General features: G+C 43.7%; 1 protein-coding gene across 1 annotated transcript in view; it reads left to right on the forward strand.

The window, feature by feature from the left end:
* LOC147708715 (uncharacterized) overlaps positions 1-20846 on the forward strand; it is a 251516-nt gene that overhangs the window by 167808 nt on the left and 62862 nt on the right. Inside the window, exons 14-15 of the mRNA XM_086925765.1 lie at positions 8271-8342; positions 16195-16284. Of these exons, the coding sequence (XP_086781891.1) occupies positions 8271-8342; positions 16195-16284 (162 nt within the window). The remainder of the gene's footprint in view (positions 1-8270; positions 8343-16194; positions 16285-20846) is intronic.

Here is a 20846-nt window from a genome sequence, read left to right on the forward strand (position 1 = left end):
TGCTAAGGTTATGTCCTTTAAATGCTTGCTCTGCCATGGGGAAAGCCTACTGTAAGGGCAATGAAATAACATGGCTGCTATTTACAAGATGAAACCCAAGTGTTCAATGCAAAACCTTCAAATGCACAGTGAATCCATTGGTGTAACATGATGAAAATGCTCATGAATAACGCATTCATTATTTGCGGTTCACTGATACCAAATTCATAACAGAATCATGACATTTGAAGCACAGGTTCAGAACCCCCAGAACCACAGAGCATCCTTTTGCCCTTACATAGGCAATAACCTATACTCATGCTAATTCTGAGACCATGTCTATATTTCATCACTCGCTGGTGTTGATGTAAATACTGTACCAAAGAAATTATCAGTAAACTCTGACCTAACCAGTTCATGTTCAGGTAAAATATGAAGCTCATGTGAAGAAACAGAAAGAGTATGTTGGGAAGTTGGTGCAGACGTCAATAGTGTAGGGGGAAACATACCAAAATATAGTAGCCAATAAAATACATTAAAGTATTAAAATAGATAGAACTATACCGCACTTAGAGAACAATATTCTGTAATGTCTGTTTTTCATCTCTTGCTTTTTATCGTCATTCCTCAATACAATCTCCATTTTCTAATGTCGCTCACGCAATCTTGGTAGAGTACATCAGCTGTGATTATTAGCAGGTCATAGGGACACTGCAGGTCCTGCAGGCCTACTGCCACTACTCAGGTCACAAACTGAACCGTTTGTACTCCTACGTGACCCTGCAACTGGCAAATGGTAACCAATCAAAAATTTAACAAAAAACATAATACAATTCAGCAAGAGAAAAAGAACAACAAAAGGTCAAATGCGTAATACTTGCACAGTCCTAAGCAGAAAGCAAATCATAGAATTTTCTAATAACGTTTTATATTGCTTCCTACGCATTTAAGTAATTCATTATATGTTTAAGTGAAACAATAGTGTTCCTGATCAATGCTCTCAGATGAAAAAGGGATACTGTTCCACAGAGAGTGGACTTTATTCTGCTTTTACTAAACAGAAATACTTTAAAACAATGCCAGCAAAGCAGCAAAAATTATTTTCCAAACTTCAAGTCTATATAAGCTCACAAAAAATACCCAAAGTCCATCAGATCCGCTTCCAGTGTACTTCGCGTTGGGCCTCTTCAAGTCAGGCCTTTCATGAGGAGACAATACTGTTTAGTTGGAGTGCCGCTCGGGGAAAACACTCACAGCTCACTCGAAAGTCTCAGTGTTTCAAAACAATGCACCAGTGTCTCTTCTTGTGGCAGACACTACAAATGATGTGCTGTTTATTGATCAAGGGCACAAAGCATCTCGTGCAGATCCAAGCACTATTTAAAAACGACCAGCAAAATCAGCAGCGCTTTCAGGCTCCAACACTCATTATTTAGTGTCAGAGGACGCTCAAGCTGCTCTCTCCTGGGCACCAGAATGTAGTGCCTTTTTCTAAACGTGGATGCTCGGGGGCACTGCCGTTCCACTGGTGCAAAGCAAAAGCGTGAATGTGGCCAAAACTCGGGCCAATGGCTCAAGGGAATGTACACTGACAGAGGTTTACCAGCACATAACAGGTACAGAGCCCAAACAACAAATAAACGAATCAGCTCCTCCTTTCTTCTGCAACGCCTTTCGCAAATCAACTGCCTTGCTTTGGAGGTACTGCTGAGATCGCGCTGATGATCATTGTCCCGCTTCGCGACTTCCTTGTTTGCAAGAAGTGTAGAGCCAGGAAATCTGTTCATCTTAGAGCGGTCACTGATGGGGTGTGAGCTTAGTGTTGATCACAGGTCTGCAGGGAATCACTCTTCCTTTGACTCTGGAAGATTCAGCAGGACCCTAGTGATGCAGGATGTGTAACACAATTGTTAGTTTCCTTCAAATCAAGCACAAAAGCAATTCATGTGTTTTAACAAAAGGACTGGCAAGCAGGTGACCTGCAATCTGCAAGGGAGTGACAATGTGTCATGGGCATAAAATACAAGAGCAAAGGCAAAAAGGGCAAAACAGTATCTTTAGAATCTTCAGTTATGTTCTTTTCATTATTCTCTGTCATCTATAGCTACACAGGAATTCTATCAAGATGAATTTCCTCACACAGTGGCATTGTCTAATGGGGTAAATACATGTGTTCCCTCAATGACTAAGCCTAGGTGTTCCTAAATTCCTTATCTAGAACATCTCGAATAGAAAGATAACATCATTCACATTATCAAAGACATGAAGAAAAAGTCCCTTTAAAAATGTGCATTAAGTGCACTATGCAATACAAAAGGCTAATGATCAAATGTGAAGACAAAGAACAAACACTAGAAAGTCCTGGTATTTGCATGTTTAGAACACATCTAATCCCACCAAAAATTAAAGCAGCAGGAACACAAGAAAGCTGAAAAATTAAAAATAGACATTGGAACCAGCCTATCACTACCTTGACAGTCAGTCTGAAAAAACATTTTACCTGACATGGGGGGAAAAAAACATTTTACATAACATGGGGGGTCCCTAGTACATAACTACGGTCTAGAAGTGTACACATAAACAATACACCCATAATGATAAATGGGCTGACTGATGAAAGGAATATGGGAAAAGGGAAAATGGAATTAGGACACAACTAAAATGACTAATAACTAAGCATAATGCGACATTGGTCAGGGGCGAAACAGCAGAAGAAAAATCTATAGCAAGAACAAGAGTTTGCTTGGGTGCCTCAGACATGTGACACAGCACCAAGAGAACGGGGAATACACAAAAGACCAAAGTTACACAAATTCTAATTCTATGTTCCTGTTCTCTCTTCAGGGAGAGGAAAAAAATTAAACCTGGTTTCCTTTCAAGGGGACAAAAGCCATATGCTATTTGAGAAACAAAACATGATTAAATAACGCAATATAAAAATTAGGTCACCGTGAGTCACAGATCTATAATTCTATCCTTAGGTCCAATCAAGGATACATAACAATTTAGGGCTGCCTATTCCTTTAAGGGAATGTGCAGTACGTAACATCAGGTGATACACTTTGAACCTGTTATATTTGTTTAGTTATTTATTTTCAATACAGCCAAATGTATAGCCAAAGGTAGGCATGCACTGGTAAAAGTGCTGCCATTATTCCTCACAGTATGCAAACCATATCTGTGAAATTTATCATTATACCAAATTCATCCAATAATTGTGTAGCGGTACATATCGTCATATGAACCTCTTCAGAACACAGGAGAACTTGTGATGGTAACAACATGAACAAAACATACAAAAATGCAGCACCATGGCATGTGTATTTTATGCACTTTAAACCTGCAGCCAAAAACCCAATATTTGGGCCTGTCTAAATTGTCAGGTCCAAACTCCATACAAACTCTACACCCTCAGTTTGACATTGAGCACAACGCAGTTGTCGGTCCATTGTCAAATATAATATGTCATGACAGCTGTAAATACCTCAAACAGAAACATGTACATTTTTTTTGTTAAAGAAATGACGCAAAAACACATCTTTTGTCAACTAGCCAAACTCACGTGTCTTCTCTTCCTTAGAATAATCCATGAATAATCTGTTGGCAAAAACAAACAAATACACAACACAAAAAAAAACATTGCAACATACACAAAAAATAACTGTTTATTACTTAACTGTTAATGAGCAAATCTGTATTGAACGTAGGCCTGTAACCTATAACCTTCAAAATTGTGTGAAAAAGGCTGCATGTTATTTTTATCTAAAACTGGATGCATCATTTCGTTTTCTGTAAAATAAAACACAGCTAGCAAACATTGTAGCAGTCCTGCCAAGCATTTAACATGATGTTTAAAGAAACCCCTTTTCATCTCCCCATTTAAATCAAGGTCCTTCATGTTACCAAGTGAAACCAGAAACCTCACTTTTAGCAGCCCGTGCAATCGACTTTCTGATTTTGGGCATTACAAAATGAATTTTTTACAATTTCCTTGCAGAATATGGATTACTAGAAAGTCTATTACATAATCCAAGAGTCAGGTATCTGAAAATAATAATTTATATGTTATAAAAATGAGCTTGCTTGCGCCTATGGCAAGCGAATTTATACAAATGAATTCTTGTCATTTAAGTGATGCAACATAACGCAAATCACATTTTAATGCTAAGAGGTCATAGCATGAGTGTTACGCTTTATGAATATTAAAAAACGATTTTGGTAGCACTAATTTTTATGAATTATTTTTCCATAATTAATAATTTTTGTCTTCTAATAAAACCCAATTATTTCTCTTTGTGATTGTTTTTACATATAAGAGCCCGCTACATCCCTTGCCTCTTATTGAGATGCATTAACTCACAAACCTTAGCGCATATGCCTAATTTAAAAAGCGTCACATTCTGCGTCAATTTTAGGGCCTCTGTCATGTAAAAGGGCCGTCATGCAAAATTCCACCCGTGTTGAACTACAAAAAAATTGCTGGCTGAAAAAACATTCCTATTCAAATATACTGCAGCTAAAAACGTTTTGCCTGTGAACATTTAATACAGTGCATGTAAGTGAAAACGCTGTAAATGTATTTATTTCTGCAAAAACATGCAATTTCTTTTTTTTGGCTGGGGCCTTATTTATATCCATTAAATGTGAACCACACACATTGTGCTCATCTCAGACATAAACAGAAAGTGTTGAAAACATTTAGGACACACAATGCAGCGCTCTCCAACCATTTCTTGTAAATCGCGTCGTCGCAATGTACAACAAAACTCACAAACAAAATAGACATGTAAACACACATTTTAACCACGCATTCAAACACACATTTAAACCCACAAATCAACACTCAGGACGAAAACAGGACAGTCCGGACTATACGTAGCTGTAAGTCATATTTACAAGAAACACTGCTCAACAGTGTAAAAACCAAAAATACACTCAATTCACTAGCTGCAGCTGGCAGAACACCAAAAATCGTTCTGCATATCCATTCATAAAATTATACAGAGTAAAGCATCCTTATTATGTATTATTACATATTTTAATTCCCTGCGCATACAAAATCACCAAGGAAGAAATATGTTTGTAAATCTAACCTATTTAGATAAACCGGTTAATTCAAACGTATACAAAGTTGGCCAATACAAAGCTTCGAATTCGCTAAGATCAGGCATCTTATAGCTCACTAATCCAGCATCAAACTTCAAGGGTTACGGGATTTACCAAGTCCCTGCAAAGAACAAATAACCTCGGTTTTTGGCGTCTGCAGGCGTCAAATAACACAACAACAACAAAAACGCTAGCAAAGTGTCACCGACAAAAACACTAGCAAAAGCGTCAACAACTAAGGACTATGGGAGCGACCCACATATACTTTATCAAAGCTGTACCAAACAAATAGGTGTCCAAATTCTAACTGCCAATTTCTAACTGCACTAACAGTCTCTTTAAAAAAAACTTACACAAAAAGGGTTGCTCAGTCAGGAGTGACATCTTTTGGAGAGTTTTAAGTCAGAAAAATCAAAAATATGCCAGGCCGCAAAGACAGAGAATCCCCCAGAACCTCCGTGCACAGAGTACCTCTTTTAGTAGATTCCTGTCTTGCCTTCCCCAGCATAATTCTATTCTCTGAAAAATCTCTCCTCCAGGTTGTCACTTCATGATGAAGCCCCTGTTGGTTGCGCCAACTGAAGAACCAAATATTTACAATACTCCTTCTCAGGGGTCTTACCAATAAGTAGTCCATTCAAGAGTGGCAAAGAAATCAACACAGAATCTGAAATATGAAAAGACATCTTTATTATCATTAATTGTGAGGCTCCGTCGCCCAGCCACTCTTAAAGCAACTGGATGAGAGAGTCTGCTGCATGGCCTTCGCACAGGACTTTTATACAGAATATTTCGCCTTAAGCACACATTCCTGCTTTGAAGTGCATTATGTTGGAAATTCCCAGGACGTGCATACAAAGCATCACTTTCAAGATAAGTCCAGGCTAAAAAAAGGATTGCACACATGCTTGGTTTCCTGTTCCATCAGGCCGGACAAACCCACCATAAAACCTTCAACCCAGATCAATGAACATGTTGTAAAGGAAAGGCAGCAACAGATGGGACGGAGATAGAAGCGGTGGGAATGGTGCCATAAAAGGTCGGACATGTCCTGCTCTTTGAACTTTATTGCGCCAGCTGCTGAACAAGGAACTGGCTTGGGAGGTTAGCCTCAAGCAACAGGGTCAGCTGTCGTCAGGTCATGCAGAAGTCAGCACAAACCCATGCTAAGGTTATGTCCTTTAAATGCTTGCTCTGCCATGGGGAAAGCCTACTGTAAGGGCAATGAAATAACATGGCTGCTATTTACAAGATGAAACCCAAGTGTTCAATGCAAAACCTTCAAATGCACAGTGAATCCATTGGTGTAACATGATGAAAATGCTCATGAATAACGCATTCATTATTTGCGGTTCACTGATACCAAATTCATAACAGAATCATGACATTTGAAACACAGGTTCAGAACCCCCAGAACCACAGGACCTCCCTATCTTTTCCTGAGTTCTGAAAGTTCCTGAAAACCTGACTATTTGGCTAATCAACTGGACCCTGCCATCGGCTGTATACCCTCACGTGGATGTACCATGTTACTCCGCATACTTTTACTCCGCATACCGTTACAACGCGGTATTTACAACGCATACCATTACAACGCATAGCGCTTTGGGGTGCTGGATAGTGGTAAGTATAATTTACTATTCTAACTCCAGTCCCCGTGGACCCTAGGGAAGGTGTTGGATAGTAAATTATACTTATTCCCTATCCTAGAGCGCCCCCCAGCGCAATGCGTTGTAATGGTATGCGGAGTAAAAGTCGCTTTGTAATGGTAGTGCGGAGTAAAAGATGCGTTGTAACGGGTGTATACCCCCTCACGCGTGTCAAGAAGTGCTAAACAAATTTACTGATTGATTGATGCGGAGAGGCAGTATGGAGTGACTGCCTGTTGTTCATGGCAACACATTTGAAGGGAATCTATGTCTAGCTAATTTGAGGAACATCGAAATAAAGATTTTTGTGTACCATGTATGAAGGTTTGTTGTTTTTATTTGTTAGTACAGCCAGTGAAAGAGCATTCTTAGAAATAAACAATACCAAAAATAAATTTTCTGTGCGTGGTATTAAATTCTCTAGGTTTTCATCTTCAGCTATTGTTCCAAAGTATGGCCATTTTTTGATTAATATACTTATTAGAATGATCTCTGGAATCGTGAAACTGGCTCAGCTAGTCCAAGGCAGTAGAATGATCACACTAAGTATTCTTTTTTGCCTGTGTTCCGGGTTCAGTGAAGGTCTGGGAGCCAGCAGTTGCAATCGGCTTTTTGGCCTTCCTATAGGGGTGTTAATAGATGTATTTTCCACATGCTCAGTAGAAAAAGCTCTTAATTGCCTGTTCTTCTTGTCATATCCCCTCACATACATGGTAGTGAATTAATGGGTTATGCTCTCAGCACATGGTATTAACTAATCATAACACACTTTGCAGTTGGCAATAGTGGATAATACCTTACAATCAGCTCTAGATGAGAACTCTTAGGACACTCTTCATCATTAGTGAACACATGCCTATGGGCAGTGAGATCAGAGCGCAATTACACAAAATAATAAGGATGTATCAGTGTAGTACCAATAAATAGCACAGACTGCATAGCCAGGCTGATGTTTAGGAAAACATCACTTGCACATGTAACGATAATCCTCACCTTTCTCTGCAAAATTATGTAACTTTCATTAATCTTATGAGTTTACGTTTGTTGTTTTGAATTAGTATATTTTACTAAGATTCACCTCTTTCCATTGGCTATGAACTTGTCCACTTCCTTACATCCTAACAAGGTGAACATGCATCCTTGCTGTTATTTCTCTTTAAACATATTTGCGTGTATTATTTGTCTGCCAGAAAAATACTTCATGCAGTCTATTTATACTCATGGAATGTTTATAGGCAAACTAGCCAAATACACTGCTCTGACACATATCTTTAAAGCCTTTAAACCCTTAAGGGTACCATGGCTAAAGATATGACTTTACAGCAAAATAATATTGTCATCTCCTACTTCGCATGATTTCCTAGAAACAAGGTTGCTGGCAACAAACTGTGTGTGATCATGGTCCTACTTAAACCTCGGTGCCAATGAAAAGTTTGATGAGAGTCTTTCATTGTAGTCATGGAGGTGGAGTTTGGTGTGGAAAGTGAAAGTTAGCCTTAAAGTATGTTTTGCCTAAAGCAATTTTTACCTTTACAGCAGCCACAGTGGTTTCCGGCAGACACAATAATTAGAGGGAGCCGAAGCCTCCTACCTTATTCTGGCGAAAGGGTAAGATGGGGCACCAAAGGCCACCATGTGTTTAGACATTTCCTTCACCATGTTTTTGAGTATTTCCTTTGCCTCAGAACATTTTATTTTTTGGTTTCTATGAATACGTAGTAAAAAAAACAGTCATTTCTTGCCACCTGTCCCTCTCTATAACTGGCTAAACAATCTGCTCTATCATACATTGTCTTATCTTACTGCCTCACCCTTCAAAGGATTTTACCCAACAGTGATTACATTATTTATTTATTTATTTTTTTTTTTTTTTGAAAACCTTTATTTACAAGTGCACGATACACAGCGTCTGCCTACAACCCCACCGGGCCGGCCGCTATGACAAAAACTTGTTGAGCACAAAATGTTATATCAGGCAGAACGTTGCTGGCGCAATCTATCAAATCAACATTATCGGCAAGAGCGAAGTATCATACAAATCAGGATAAGAGAGGTTTAATTTTATGTTTTTGTTGAACTGAACACAAACAAACAAACACATGGTATCATGGTGGCAAGGGTTGCTGGAGGTGGGAGGAGGGGAATGGATGTAGGAGAAAAAGCGAGTGTAGGGGGGGGTGGCGCGCATAAGAGAGCAGAGCAGTTGGTGAGTGGAGGAGAGGAACGGAAATCACGGAGAGGAGGGGAGAGGGACTTCGTAGTCAAGTGGAGGAGAACAGATGTCTCCACGATAAGTGTTCCAGGGAGTCCAAACTCTGGACCACTTCCCAGGGCGCCCCCGGGCCTCATAAACCGTCTTCTCTCGAAACATGGACCAGTCCATGTTTTCTTTCCAGGCACTGAGCACTGGCGGCCTAGGGGAGCCCCAGAGCTGTGCGATATCCCTCTTCGCGATCATATTGCCCAGGGTGACCCAAAGCGTCTGGGCAGCAGTGCAGTCAGACGGTTCCCACACATTCAACAGACAACGACGCGCCTCAGGAAGCAAGGGAACCCCCGTGACACGACTCATAACTTCATGCACCCTCGACCAGTACGCTACAATCACTGGACATTCCCACAGAACATGAAGAAAAGTACCATCCATCCCACACCCACGCCTGCAGCGTCCGTCAGCAATCAGACCCATTCGCACCAAACGCACTCCAGTAAGATACACGCGATGGAGGATTTTCAATTGGACAAAGCGAAGTCGTGCCGGAATAGCCACCTCCTTGGGGGAGGACACGGCGGACTGCCAGTCCTCGTCGTCCAATTCAAGTCCGTCAGCAGTCCAGGAAGCCCGGAGCTTCTCGAGCTGGTCAGCTCTGTTATGGATGAGCTTTTTATAAATTAAGGAGATAGTACTGTCTGGGACATGGCCATCTAAAACTCGATCCTCCAAAGGGGAGGACTGCGGAACATCAGTACCGGAGGGGAAGACAGAAGACAAGGCATGTCTGACCTGCATATAACGGAAGTACTCCTTATCGTCGAGCCGGTACTCCAGCTTTAGTGATTCAAAGGACTTAACCGCGCCACGTGTCCAAAGGTCCCCCACAGTACTAATCCCAATCATGTCCCATTTCTCAAACCCCTTCGTCTTCCACAGGTTGCCCAGTCGCTCCGAGTCGTATAGTGGCGTCATACGTGTCAGTCTGCCACCCCAGCCCGTGGCCACCGTAGCATCCCGCCATGCCCGCACTGCACATTTCGTTGGGCCCGTAAGGAGTCGAAAGGGGGCTTTAGAGTATAGCGCCCTATTAAAGTTGCCGCCGGGCAACAACAGCTTATCCAAAGCAAAGGCGGGGGCTGGCTCCGGAGAATATGTCGCATGGTTGATGGCGCTCAGGTGCGAGGCCCAGTAGTACCGTCTAATATCCGGTAGCGCAATACCCCCATCGTACCAGGAGAGTGTGAGCTTAGATAAGGCAATCCGGGCACGGCCATCCCAGATAAGTTGCCGCTGTAAACTTTCGACTTCATGGAAATAGCGGGCTGGAACGGGGTCGAAGAAATTTTGCAGGGCATAGAGGAAGCGGGGAAGCGACATCATCTTAAAGAGCGCCGCCCGGCCCAATGGGGATAAGGGCAGTTCGCGCCATCGCCGAACATCCTGCTTCAGCCTGCGGAGCGGAGCATACAAGTTCCGCTCATAGCGGACCGAAGAGATCATGGATACATGGACCCCCAGGTACTTAAAACCGTCAGTAGCTACCAGGATGGGAAATCTACGGGGGAGAGGCGGTAGAGTACCAGCTATGGCGTAGACACAGGACTTGGTCCAATTAATGACCAGCCCCGAGTTCTTACCGAAGGACGTAAGGACGTCGAAGAGGACATTGAGTGACTTCTGAGGGGAAGTAAGATAAAGGAGGATGTCGTCCGCATACAAGGAAACACGATCCTCGAGGTCAGGGGACCATCGGATCCCTTTGATCGAGGGTTCCCACCGGAGCCACGCGGCTAGAGGTTCGAGTGCCAAAGCGAACAAAAGCGGAGAAAGGGGACATCCTTGACGTGTGCCACGGCCCAAAGGGAATGGGTCTGAGCACCTCCCGTTCACAGCGACCTGAGCTAGCGGCTGTTCATAGAGAAGCTTGACCCAGGCGATGAAGGTAGGGCCAAAGCCAAATTTGGCGAGGACTGCCCATAGATAAGGCCATTCAATGGTGTCAAATGCCATCGTGGCGTCAAGGGAGGCGATCACTGCTGGCTCGGCGAGAGTAGAGGCTCTCGCGAGGACACTGTGGAGCCTACGTAAATTAAGAGCAGTGTTCCTGTGAGGGATGAACCCGGATTGATCCGGATGGATCAAGTCGCAGATAACAGCAAGCATCCGATTGGCCAGCACCTTAGCAAGGATTTTGGGTTCCGCATTAAGGAGGGAGATGGGGCGGTACGAGGCACAGCGGTCACGAGGTTTGCCATCCTTATAAATGACCACTATGGTAGCAAGGCGCTGCTCAAGGGGGAGGCATCCGGTCTCAACCGCCTCAAGAAACATGTGACGAAGATGAGCGGCCATCTTGTCAGGGCAAAGTTTATAGAGTTCAATGGGGAGTCCGTTAGGGCCCATTGCCTTACCCGAGCGAAGGGAACGGATTGCGAGGGCAATCTCGTCGACAGTAAAGGGGGCCTCCAAAGCGAGGCAGTCCTCATCAGACACGGTAGGCAGAGCAATGTCACGCAGGAGAAATCTGGAGTCGGCCTCATCTCGATCACTAACAGGCGTATAAACCATACGAAAGTGGTCAACAAAACACTCGACAACCTCACCCGGATCCGAGAGTAACACCAGAATCACGAACAATGGAGGGAACAACACGACTCGCACGCTCAGTTCTATCCAGCCATGCAAGAAGCTTGCTAGCCTTGTCACCCACATCATACAGTCGACCAAGTTGATTAGACCGCATCAATTTAGCAGCATCCGTGACACAGGCCTTATAGTCTGCTTGTTTCAGTTCCAATTCATGCAACAGTGCAGGCGTGTCATTCCCACCCAACTCACTTTCAAGCGCAGTGATTTCAGTTTCAAGAGCCACAACAGCCTCCCTCTTCACCCTACGCTCAGTAGCAATGAGTGACAGGGCGGAACCCCGAATAACCGTCTTGAAGGCCTCCCAGAGAACAGTGGGGGAAGTGACAGAGCCCAGGTTCTCAGAAAAATAGCAATCTATTGCTTTAATCAATTCCGAGCGGAGCCGGGGATTTTTAAAATGCCAGGGGGGAATCGGGGGGACTCTGTTACCATGCCGACCACCCACAGAAATCGTGATCAACAGGGGGGAGTGGTCCGAGATACCCCGGGGAAGGTGCCGAACCTCACGAACAGTGGACAAAGTGGAGGCTAACATAAAAAGATAGTCAATACGGGAGAGGCTGCCGTGCGCGCCAGAATGAAAAGTGTATTGTTGGAGCGTGGGATGTAGTGAGCGCCAGACATCTACTAAGCCAAAAGTGTCAGCCATTTCACTGAGCCACATCTGGGACTGTGGTACTACTCTAGGGGGTAGTCGGTCGCAGTCGCCGGACATGACAGAATTGAAGTCCCCGCCCAGGACCAACAGGCCGTCAGGCAGCCCAAGAAGAGTCCTACCTAAATCAGCATAAGTGGTAGCCTGCAGTCCCGGGGGGATATAGACAACAACAAACACGACCTGCTTACCCTCCCACCTCCCCGAAACAGCAGCATACCGCCCACGCTCATCAAGGATAACATCATCAATAGCAAGAGCAAGGGAAGACTTTACCATAATACCCACACCCCGGGAACCCGAAGTGAAACCCGCATGTGCAACCAGTCGATAACCCCGGCGGTCTAATGCCTTGCAAGCGTTACCAATCAAGTGGGTCTCTTGAAGGAACACAACATCAGGGGCGTGGCGCCTCAAAAATTGCAGTACAATGCCCCGCTTAATTCTATCCCCCAGACCATTCACGTTCCAGGAAAGAATCCGCAGTTCACCCCCCCCCATTATGGCAGAAGCATTCCACACCCACCCCCCAGCAGGACCCACTGTGAACAATCATTGCAAGAAATGAAATACCATGAAACAGAGAACAGAACAAATGAAACGAAACACAAACCAGTCCCCAAACACCAACCCCAGAACCCAAACCCGTTACAACACCCCCCTCCCTGCACCCCTGCTGACTAAAAAGCCACCCCCAACTGCAGTGTGCCTGTCGCCCCATACTTCTACACAAAGAACCCCCCGAGGAGGAAGGGAGAAATCACCCGTTACCGCACCGCCACGGGCAGGGTCATCAGAAAATAAGTCAATATGTACAGTACGTTGCATAGTCTCAATCGGAACCTCCAGGGCATCTGTTACTCCTGGGCCTCTGCACCACCCTCCGCGCCACCAGGGCCTCCGCTCCCACAGTCATCTGCCGGCAACGAGTCCAACCAGTCGGCAGCACGTTCAGGTTGATCAAAGAAATAGGCACGTTCCCGATATTCAATCCGGAGCCGGGCCGGAAACAGCATGGCGTATTTCAGTCCCCGGTCCCTTAGGCGACGCTTCACTCCGAGGAAACCAGATCTTTGCCGCTGCACTTGAGGAGTGAAGTCGGGATATATGGAGATAGAGTTATTGTCATACTTCAGGGGACCATGCTTACGGGCGGCCTGGAGGATAGCATCCCTGTCCCGGTAATGAAAAAGCTTGGCAATGATAGGCCTCGGCGGATTCCCCAGCTTCGCTTGACCTCCGGGGAAACGATAGGCGCGCTCAACGGCAAAGAACTTACTAAGCCCTGCCGGGGCCAGGTGGGCGACTATCAGTTCCTCGACCAGCAGATCGGTCGCTACCGAACCATCGCCTTCCGGAACTCCGACCAGGCGTATGTTGTTCCGCCTGGCCCTGTTATCATAGTCCTCCATCCGCTTGAGCAGCAAGTCGTGCGATGCACGCAGATTGCCAATTTCGGACTGCGCCTCAGCCATGTCGGTCACCAGGCTCGACGTTTTAAGATCCAGTGCCTTCACCCGCTCATTCGTTTTGGCCAGGTCGGCTCGGATCAGAGTCACATCCACCGCCACCGTGTCAATTTTGGTCACCACGGCCTCAAACTGTTGGCCCATGTCGGCCTTAAGTCCAGTGATGGCAGCCATTAGGTCTTGGAGCGATACTTCCGACGTGGACGATGTGTCCGTTTGAAGTCCTTCAGCACCCATGCATACGGTCCCGGGGGAGCCTCTCGGCTGGGTATAGCGTTCGATCATGTTCGTTTGGATCGATCCCCCCCGGGTCGCAGCTTTCCGGCGTCTTTCGGCCTCCACTTTCGTCGCCATCTCGCCTCCAGAGTTGGGCGGCTAGCCAAAGGAGGTGATGAACAGGTAGAAAAGTCTCGAAACTCCGATGCGCCAATGAAGCAGAGGTGTAGCGGCCTCCTTGCCAGTCCAGCGGAGGATCGTTGAGATCGAGAGGGCAGCAGGCGAGGCAGAGTAGGAGGAGACAGGAACAAAGGGAAGGAAACCGAAAGTGAAAGCAATACACCTCCGGCGGGCCAGATGCCAGGCAGCCGTTGTTGTTCAATTACATGTCGGCCACAGTGGGCAGCCGAGTCCCCGGTCGCGCCAGCGGGCAGGCCAGAAAGTTCCAAGTTGCAGAAAAATGGTCCCCAAGGTCCGATTTCGACCGGAAAAGGATCAGTCGCATCAGCGATGATAGTGCTGCAAAAGCCCGTCAAAATGACCAGGATAGGTGAAGGATAGATAAAGGAGGACGGCGCGGGTCTCGGGAGCTCTCTGCTCACGCGACCATCTTGGATGCCCGCGTAGCTCCTCCTCCAGTGATTACATTATTATGTTCTTTGAGTTTTGACAATAATGTTTCCGAAGGTTTGTTGACTTAAAATGAATGCTGTTTCATCAAGGTTAATAAAGGCTACGAATTTACTCTTTAAATAGATGACTGTTTACAATGTATGTTTCTCAAGACAGCGTAGTTTATACAATACTACCATATACACATAGCCAAAATGTATGAGGAAGATTTTATGTGAATCAGTGCTGTTTCTTTCTTTTTTGATTCCAACATTACCAGTTGAACTAGCCATTCAAACTCTAAATATAAAAGACACCAGGATCTTCTGGATAAATTATAAATTCCACGCAAACCTTTGAAACTGTTTATCTCATCACCACCTGAAATCAAACTTTCTCTTAATGAAGTAGACCCAGACTGATGGCTTGTACAAACTTCAACTGTGCAAAAGTAAATAAGACTTTCCCCGGTTTTGTAAATGCATATTTAATGGTAGCACCCATCTTAATGTCATTCACAAGTAGAAGCATGGTGTCCTTTACATATATTTTAAAAAGAAGTCTAGGAGAATTATGATGCCTTTTATGATACAAGATTTGGAATACAACTTTTTCAGAAATATCTGGAGTTAATTCGATACCCTCTGCCAGAGCCACCAAACTCTTTCCTCACTCTTACCATGATCTACTGACTTCATTTTAATCTTTGTACTCCTTAATGATAAGACCAGGACATGGTATTGACAGACCTGAAATGTGTCACAGACTCGATTGGTAGGAAGGTCGAGAATCAAGATTGCATTGTTGAAGCTGAGCACCCAAAGCTGCCATAATAAATGGAACTACTCTGCCAGAGTAACTTTAATGCATGATAATTATTCCTTGGTACATAAGAAGCCTCCTCCATCTCTGCTGACTTAGGCCCAGTCACTCAAGGAGCTTGTGGAATCCTGCAAGCTTCATAAGCTGTCGCTGGACTACCAAGGTCTTAGAGGAATGCTAGAGACATCTTAGGGAAAAAAAACACATGCACACACCATGCAGTGTATATCTAGTCTGTGGACTTTTGAAAACTCTTACATTATCATATTCAGAGGACTTTAGTAACTGTTTTAACTTCACAAATTCTGAATACACATTCAGGTGCAAGAGAACACCTGACATGGGATTCAGTGAGCTTCTGTAGCTCACTACCTCTGACGTTCCCCCGACGCGATGTCGACTCATCAAAATCTGCAAAACTAAAAACGTTTATGTGGACTTCATTATTTCCCAGGGAAGTTTTCAAAAAATGTCTTTTGAACAGAAGGATACACAACTCAAAAGAAAGGGCCATACTGAGTGAATATTTGGCTAGCCGCTGCATCCGCATGTACAAAGGCATAAATAAATATATTTCAAAATATTTCTATATATAAATGTATATATACATATATATGTGTGTATGTGTGTGTGTGTATAACTTGATGATATACACATACTATATATATATTCAAGCATGTTTCTGTTATAAAATGGTAGGAAAATATTATTATTTGATATCCTCAAATACAAAGTAGTAGGCTGAGAAGGAACGTGAGCCTCATTAGTGTAGGCTGGAGTTGGCTGTAATCATTGCTGAAGTCATTTTTGGATTCTTTACAGCTTCCTGTATGCCTTTCAAGACACCGCATGGGACAGAGGAATTTTCCATTGATTCTGCGCATCCCACTTCATATTGCTGGAAGAGTATGGGTAAGTGAAAAATTATTTTAATGGAGGAATAGGCGCCAGGTATTTGGGTGTTTCATTTGCCCTCCATGCATGTTCTTTAACAATGGATCCACTATAAATGTTATTTCACACACCCTACTCCCAATCCATAACTAACTTGACCTTCTTCTAAACAAAGCTGATCCTAGCATTCTCACCAAACAATAATACCTCTAAACCTTAGACTATCTTCACTTGTTGCACTGTCATTAAGCCCACTTCACTATTCCACTATGCCACTTTTCTGGCAAATTCTTTCCCCTTTCCTCTTCGTTCCCCATATGTCTTGATTAGACATCACTCTACTTTTAGCTTCCCCATTTCATTCTCTGGCACTTCCTCCCTCACCTACACACCCTAAAAATAAAGTTTAATTAAATTCAACAGGTATAGATCTTCAGACACATTGGATATTTTTTGGCTCGCTAGTTTTAACCACTTCCATATTTCTACATTTACATGCTTTTCATGCAATTTATGAGATTGCATCAGGTAGATAAACTCACCTTCTTAAATGTGGGTGGTGCTAAACACTTTGATGAGGGTTTTTCAAATGGTGTTGTGTGGATAATGGAAGTGGGCTTTGGAGTATTTTTTGCCTCATGCTATTTCTTACCTCTTCAACAGCCACGTTGGCCCACCACAGAAGCAATGATGAGGCTGAACAACAGCTTAATACTTTACACTGGTGAAAGGGTAAGTGACAGATGATTTCAAAGGCACCATGTTTTTTAGTATTGTCTTTGTCCCAGCACATTTTATCTAGTTGGCTTCTAGCAATGGTGGATGGTCTACAACGCCAATCTCATCCCTTGCACTCTGCCCCCATCCAAAGCAAAACCGTTAATCTCTTCTTTACAGCATCCTAATCATATTGGCCTCTGGGTTTTGAAATGACTGTTTCTTTAAGTTTATCAATGCCAAATTAACTCTGTTTTTGCAAGGATTAATAAAGGCCACCAATTATTCTTTACATATATGAATATTTACAATGCACAATTTGCAAAGCAGTCTATCTCTCATCCTTTCTTTCACTCCTCCAAACTACCCCACACTCCCTTCACATCCTTTTTCGCACCTACACAGAGTAAACATATTTTTCAAATCACAACCACTTTTCAAGGTTATTGGCTAGATCTGCAGACCGTGTATATCCACATCACCATTTACAAGTGCCTAAGACCTCATCTGACAGTTGGCTCTCTTAAATACGTTACGAACAGACTCCAAGTCGTACAGAATGCAGCTGCATGGCTGCTGTTGAATATACCCAGACATCAATCAGCCAGATCCTCCTTGAGGGAGCTTCATTGGCTCCCGGTCCAATCTAGGATCAAATTTAGGTCCATAAGCTTGGCTCACAGAGCCATGTATGGGGGAGGCCCCACCCTGATACAAAAGTTGGTCTCACATTATTCTCCCCTTCGCCACCTCAGGTCAAGCTCTAACTTTCTGATGAATCCCACCAGCTTCAAGAGAGCCAGGTGGGGTGGAATGTCTTTCGCCCACCTGGTATCTAAACTGTGGAACAGTATGGATCCGAAACTCCGACTGATTTAAAACAAAGCGTCCTTCAAAAAAAGACTCAAAACATGGCTTTTCCCCTAAATTCATGCGCAAACAACTGCCTGTACTATCTCACCTCAGCGCTGGGATGCCCAAGGGTAGCTATGCGCTTTCAAAATCCCCTAAACCTAAATCGACTGTTCACAATCCATTACAAAATAAAAGTATTCCCTTTTTGTTTTTTTGTAAATAGTGACAGCACTTTTGACATAACAGGGACACCATATTTTCCAGTCCAGTGGGGAGTGGCAATCCAATTTCAGACTCAAACTCATTGTTTGGTGTTTGCAGAGCATTTGCCCTCCCTCCCTTCTTTGTATATGACGTCACCAGAACTCCTCTATAGCCAGTGGACCATATTACAGGTTACCTTTTATGTATTTTCTTATTTTACATACTTACTTTGGGGTAATACACTTGAAAAGATTGATTTCAAACAGACAAATGTTATTGGCAATAGTAAGTAAAATATTGGATCATATCGTTTAGTTGCCTGCAGTGAAATAAAAAGTAATGCTTGATTATGCTGAATATGGAATTTTAGAAAACACATTCTTCTTATACGAGTAAGGGATTGTCCAAGCTGTTCTCTCAAAGGGTCAGCTAGCAATGACATTTATTGGATTTAGAATATTTACCTTTTTCAACTCTCCTCTTAACTTTTTTTGTCCTGTACAGAACTGTACACAGTTTGGCATGGTGGAAATTATCATGCCAAATGTGTTGCAGGGTCCAAGGTCTTGGTGGAATCTAAAAAAGATTTTTCAATGGAGCATTTGCCTAAACTGCTCCATTTTGTAACTACATAATTGTGACTGCATTGTGTGCTATACATGTGTGTGCGTGTATATGAACATATATACATATATTTATATATATATATATATATATATATATATATATATATATATATATATATATATATATATATATATATATATATATATATATATATATATATATATATATATATATAGAGAGAGAGAGAGAGAGAGAGAGATAGAGATTGAGATAAATGTTTGAGATACATTTGGATATATCTTGAGCGAGCAAGTGATAGGCTATAGTTTTCTCCAGACATTTGTGCATATTCAAACAACAAGAAATGAAAAAAACGCCTTTTCTAGACGAATCACATTACAGGTAAAAACAATTCAGTTTTCTAACGTCCTGTGATTATCTTTCCACCTATCTGAGAGTTGGGTCTGTAGACTGATCTGAGAGGAGAGGGGTTGTAATAATGTTTAGTGCAGTCAGCTTCTGAAGTCTTTTTGCCTGATGCCTTTTTTTATATGTTTCCCAGCTACCCATTTGGCCTACCACAGGTGTAATGGCACATTGGAGCACCCAAAAGGTTACGCCCCTTCATCATAATGCTGGAAGAGAAATGGTAGGTGATAAGGGATGCTAGTAAGTGAGTTGGAACCTTGTATTGAATGTTTCCCTTGTCTTTCCATGCTAGCAATGTCGAAATGGTCTCTAGTGTAGTTATTCAGCATGACACCAAAGATTGCCCTATTCCTTGTCTTTCTAATAATGCCTTGACCAAGAGTCACTCATTGCTCTTCATGCTCACTTATCTTAGGGCGAGAAAGCAAAAGACACACAATTGATGGACGGAGTGTAGAACAAATCAAAACACTCACCCCCAGTCAAGAGATCTGGGTTAAATCCATCATTCTTTTGCTCACCATTCCACCCCAGTTTAAACCTGGCCATATGCAAATCAGTCTTGACCATGTGCCTCATGGGAACAGTCCACCCCGAACTGCCAAGCCAGGTCCTCACTGGACCAGAAACAAGCATCCTAGGACCGGTTTCGGGGTTTCCCCCTCTTCAGCCAGGATAGCTTGATTCCAATGGCACAGTGAGCCCAGGACGCACATCTGGGCATACCTGGTGCGCTTAGGATGAGAAAGCAAAAGACACACAATTGATAGACAGAATGCAGAACAAATCAAAACATTCAGCCCCAGTCAAGAGAACTGGGTTAAATCCATCATTCTTTTGCTCACCATGCCATCCCAGTTTAGACCTGGCCGTATGCAAATCAGTCTTAACCCGGTGCCTCATTGGAACAGTCCAGCCCGAACTGCCAAGCCAGGTCCTCTCTGGCCCGGAAAAAAAGCATCCTAGGACCGGTTTCGGGTTTCACCCGTCTTCAGCCAGGATAACTTGATTCCAGTGGCACAGTGAGCCCAGGACACATGTCTGGGCATACCTGGGGTAAAAAGGACGAGAAAGCAAAAGACACATAATTGATAGATGGACTGCAGAACAAATCAAAACATTCACCCCCAGTCAAGAGATCTGGGTTAAATCCATCATTCTTTTGCACACCATGCCAACCCAGTTTATAGCTGGCCATATGCAAATCAGTCTTGACCCTGTGCCTCATGGGAACAGTCCAGCCCGAACTGCCAAGCCAGGTCCTCACTGGACCAGAAACAAGCATCCTAGGACTGGTTTAGGGGTTTCACCCCTCTTCACCCAGGGTAGCTTGATTCCAGTGGCACAGTGAGCCCAGGACTCACATCTGGGCATACCTGGCGCACTTTGGGTGAGAAAGCAAAATACACATAATTGATAGACGGAATGCAGAACAAATCAAACCATTCACCCCCAGTCAAGAGATCTGGGTTAAATCCATCATTCTTTTGCACACCGTGCCAACCCAGTTTATAGCTGGCTAAATGCAAATCAGTCTTGACCCTGTGCTTCATGGGAACAGTCCAGCCCGAACTGCCAAGCCAGGTCCTCCCTGGACCGGAAACAAGCATCCTAGGACTGGTTTAGGGGTTTCACCCCTCTTCAGACAGGGTAGCTTGATTCCAGTGGCACAGTGAGCCCAGGACTCACGTCCGGGCATACCTGAAGCACTTTGGGTGAGAAAGTAAAAGACACACAATTGATGGATGGAATGCAGAACAAATCAAAACATTCCCCCCAGTCAAGAGATCTGGGTTAAATCCAACATT

This window comes from Lissotriton vulgaris, chromosome 6 (assembly GCF_964263255.1).
Source record: "Lissotriton vulgaris chromosome 6, aLisVul1.2, whole genome shotgun sequence".
Taxonomy (NCBI): domain Eukaryota; kingdom Metazoa; phylum Chordata; class Amphibia; order Caudata; family Salamandridae; genus Lissotriton; species Lissotriton vulgaris.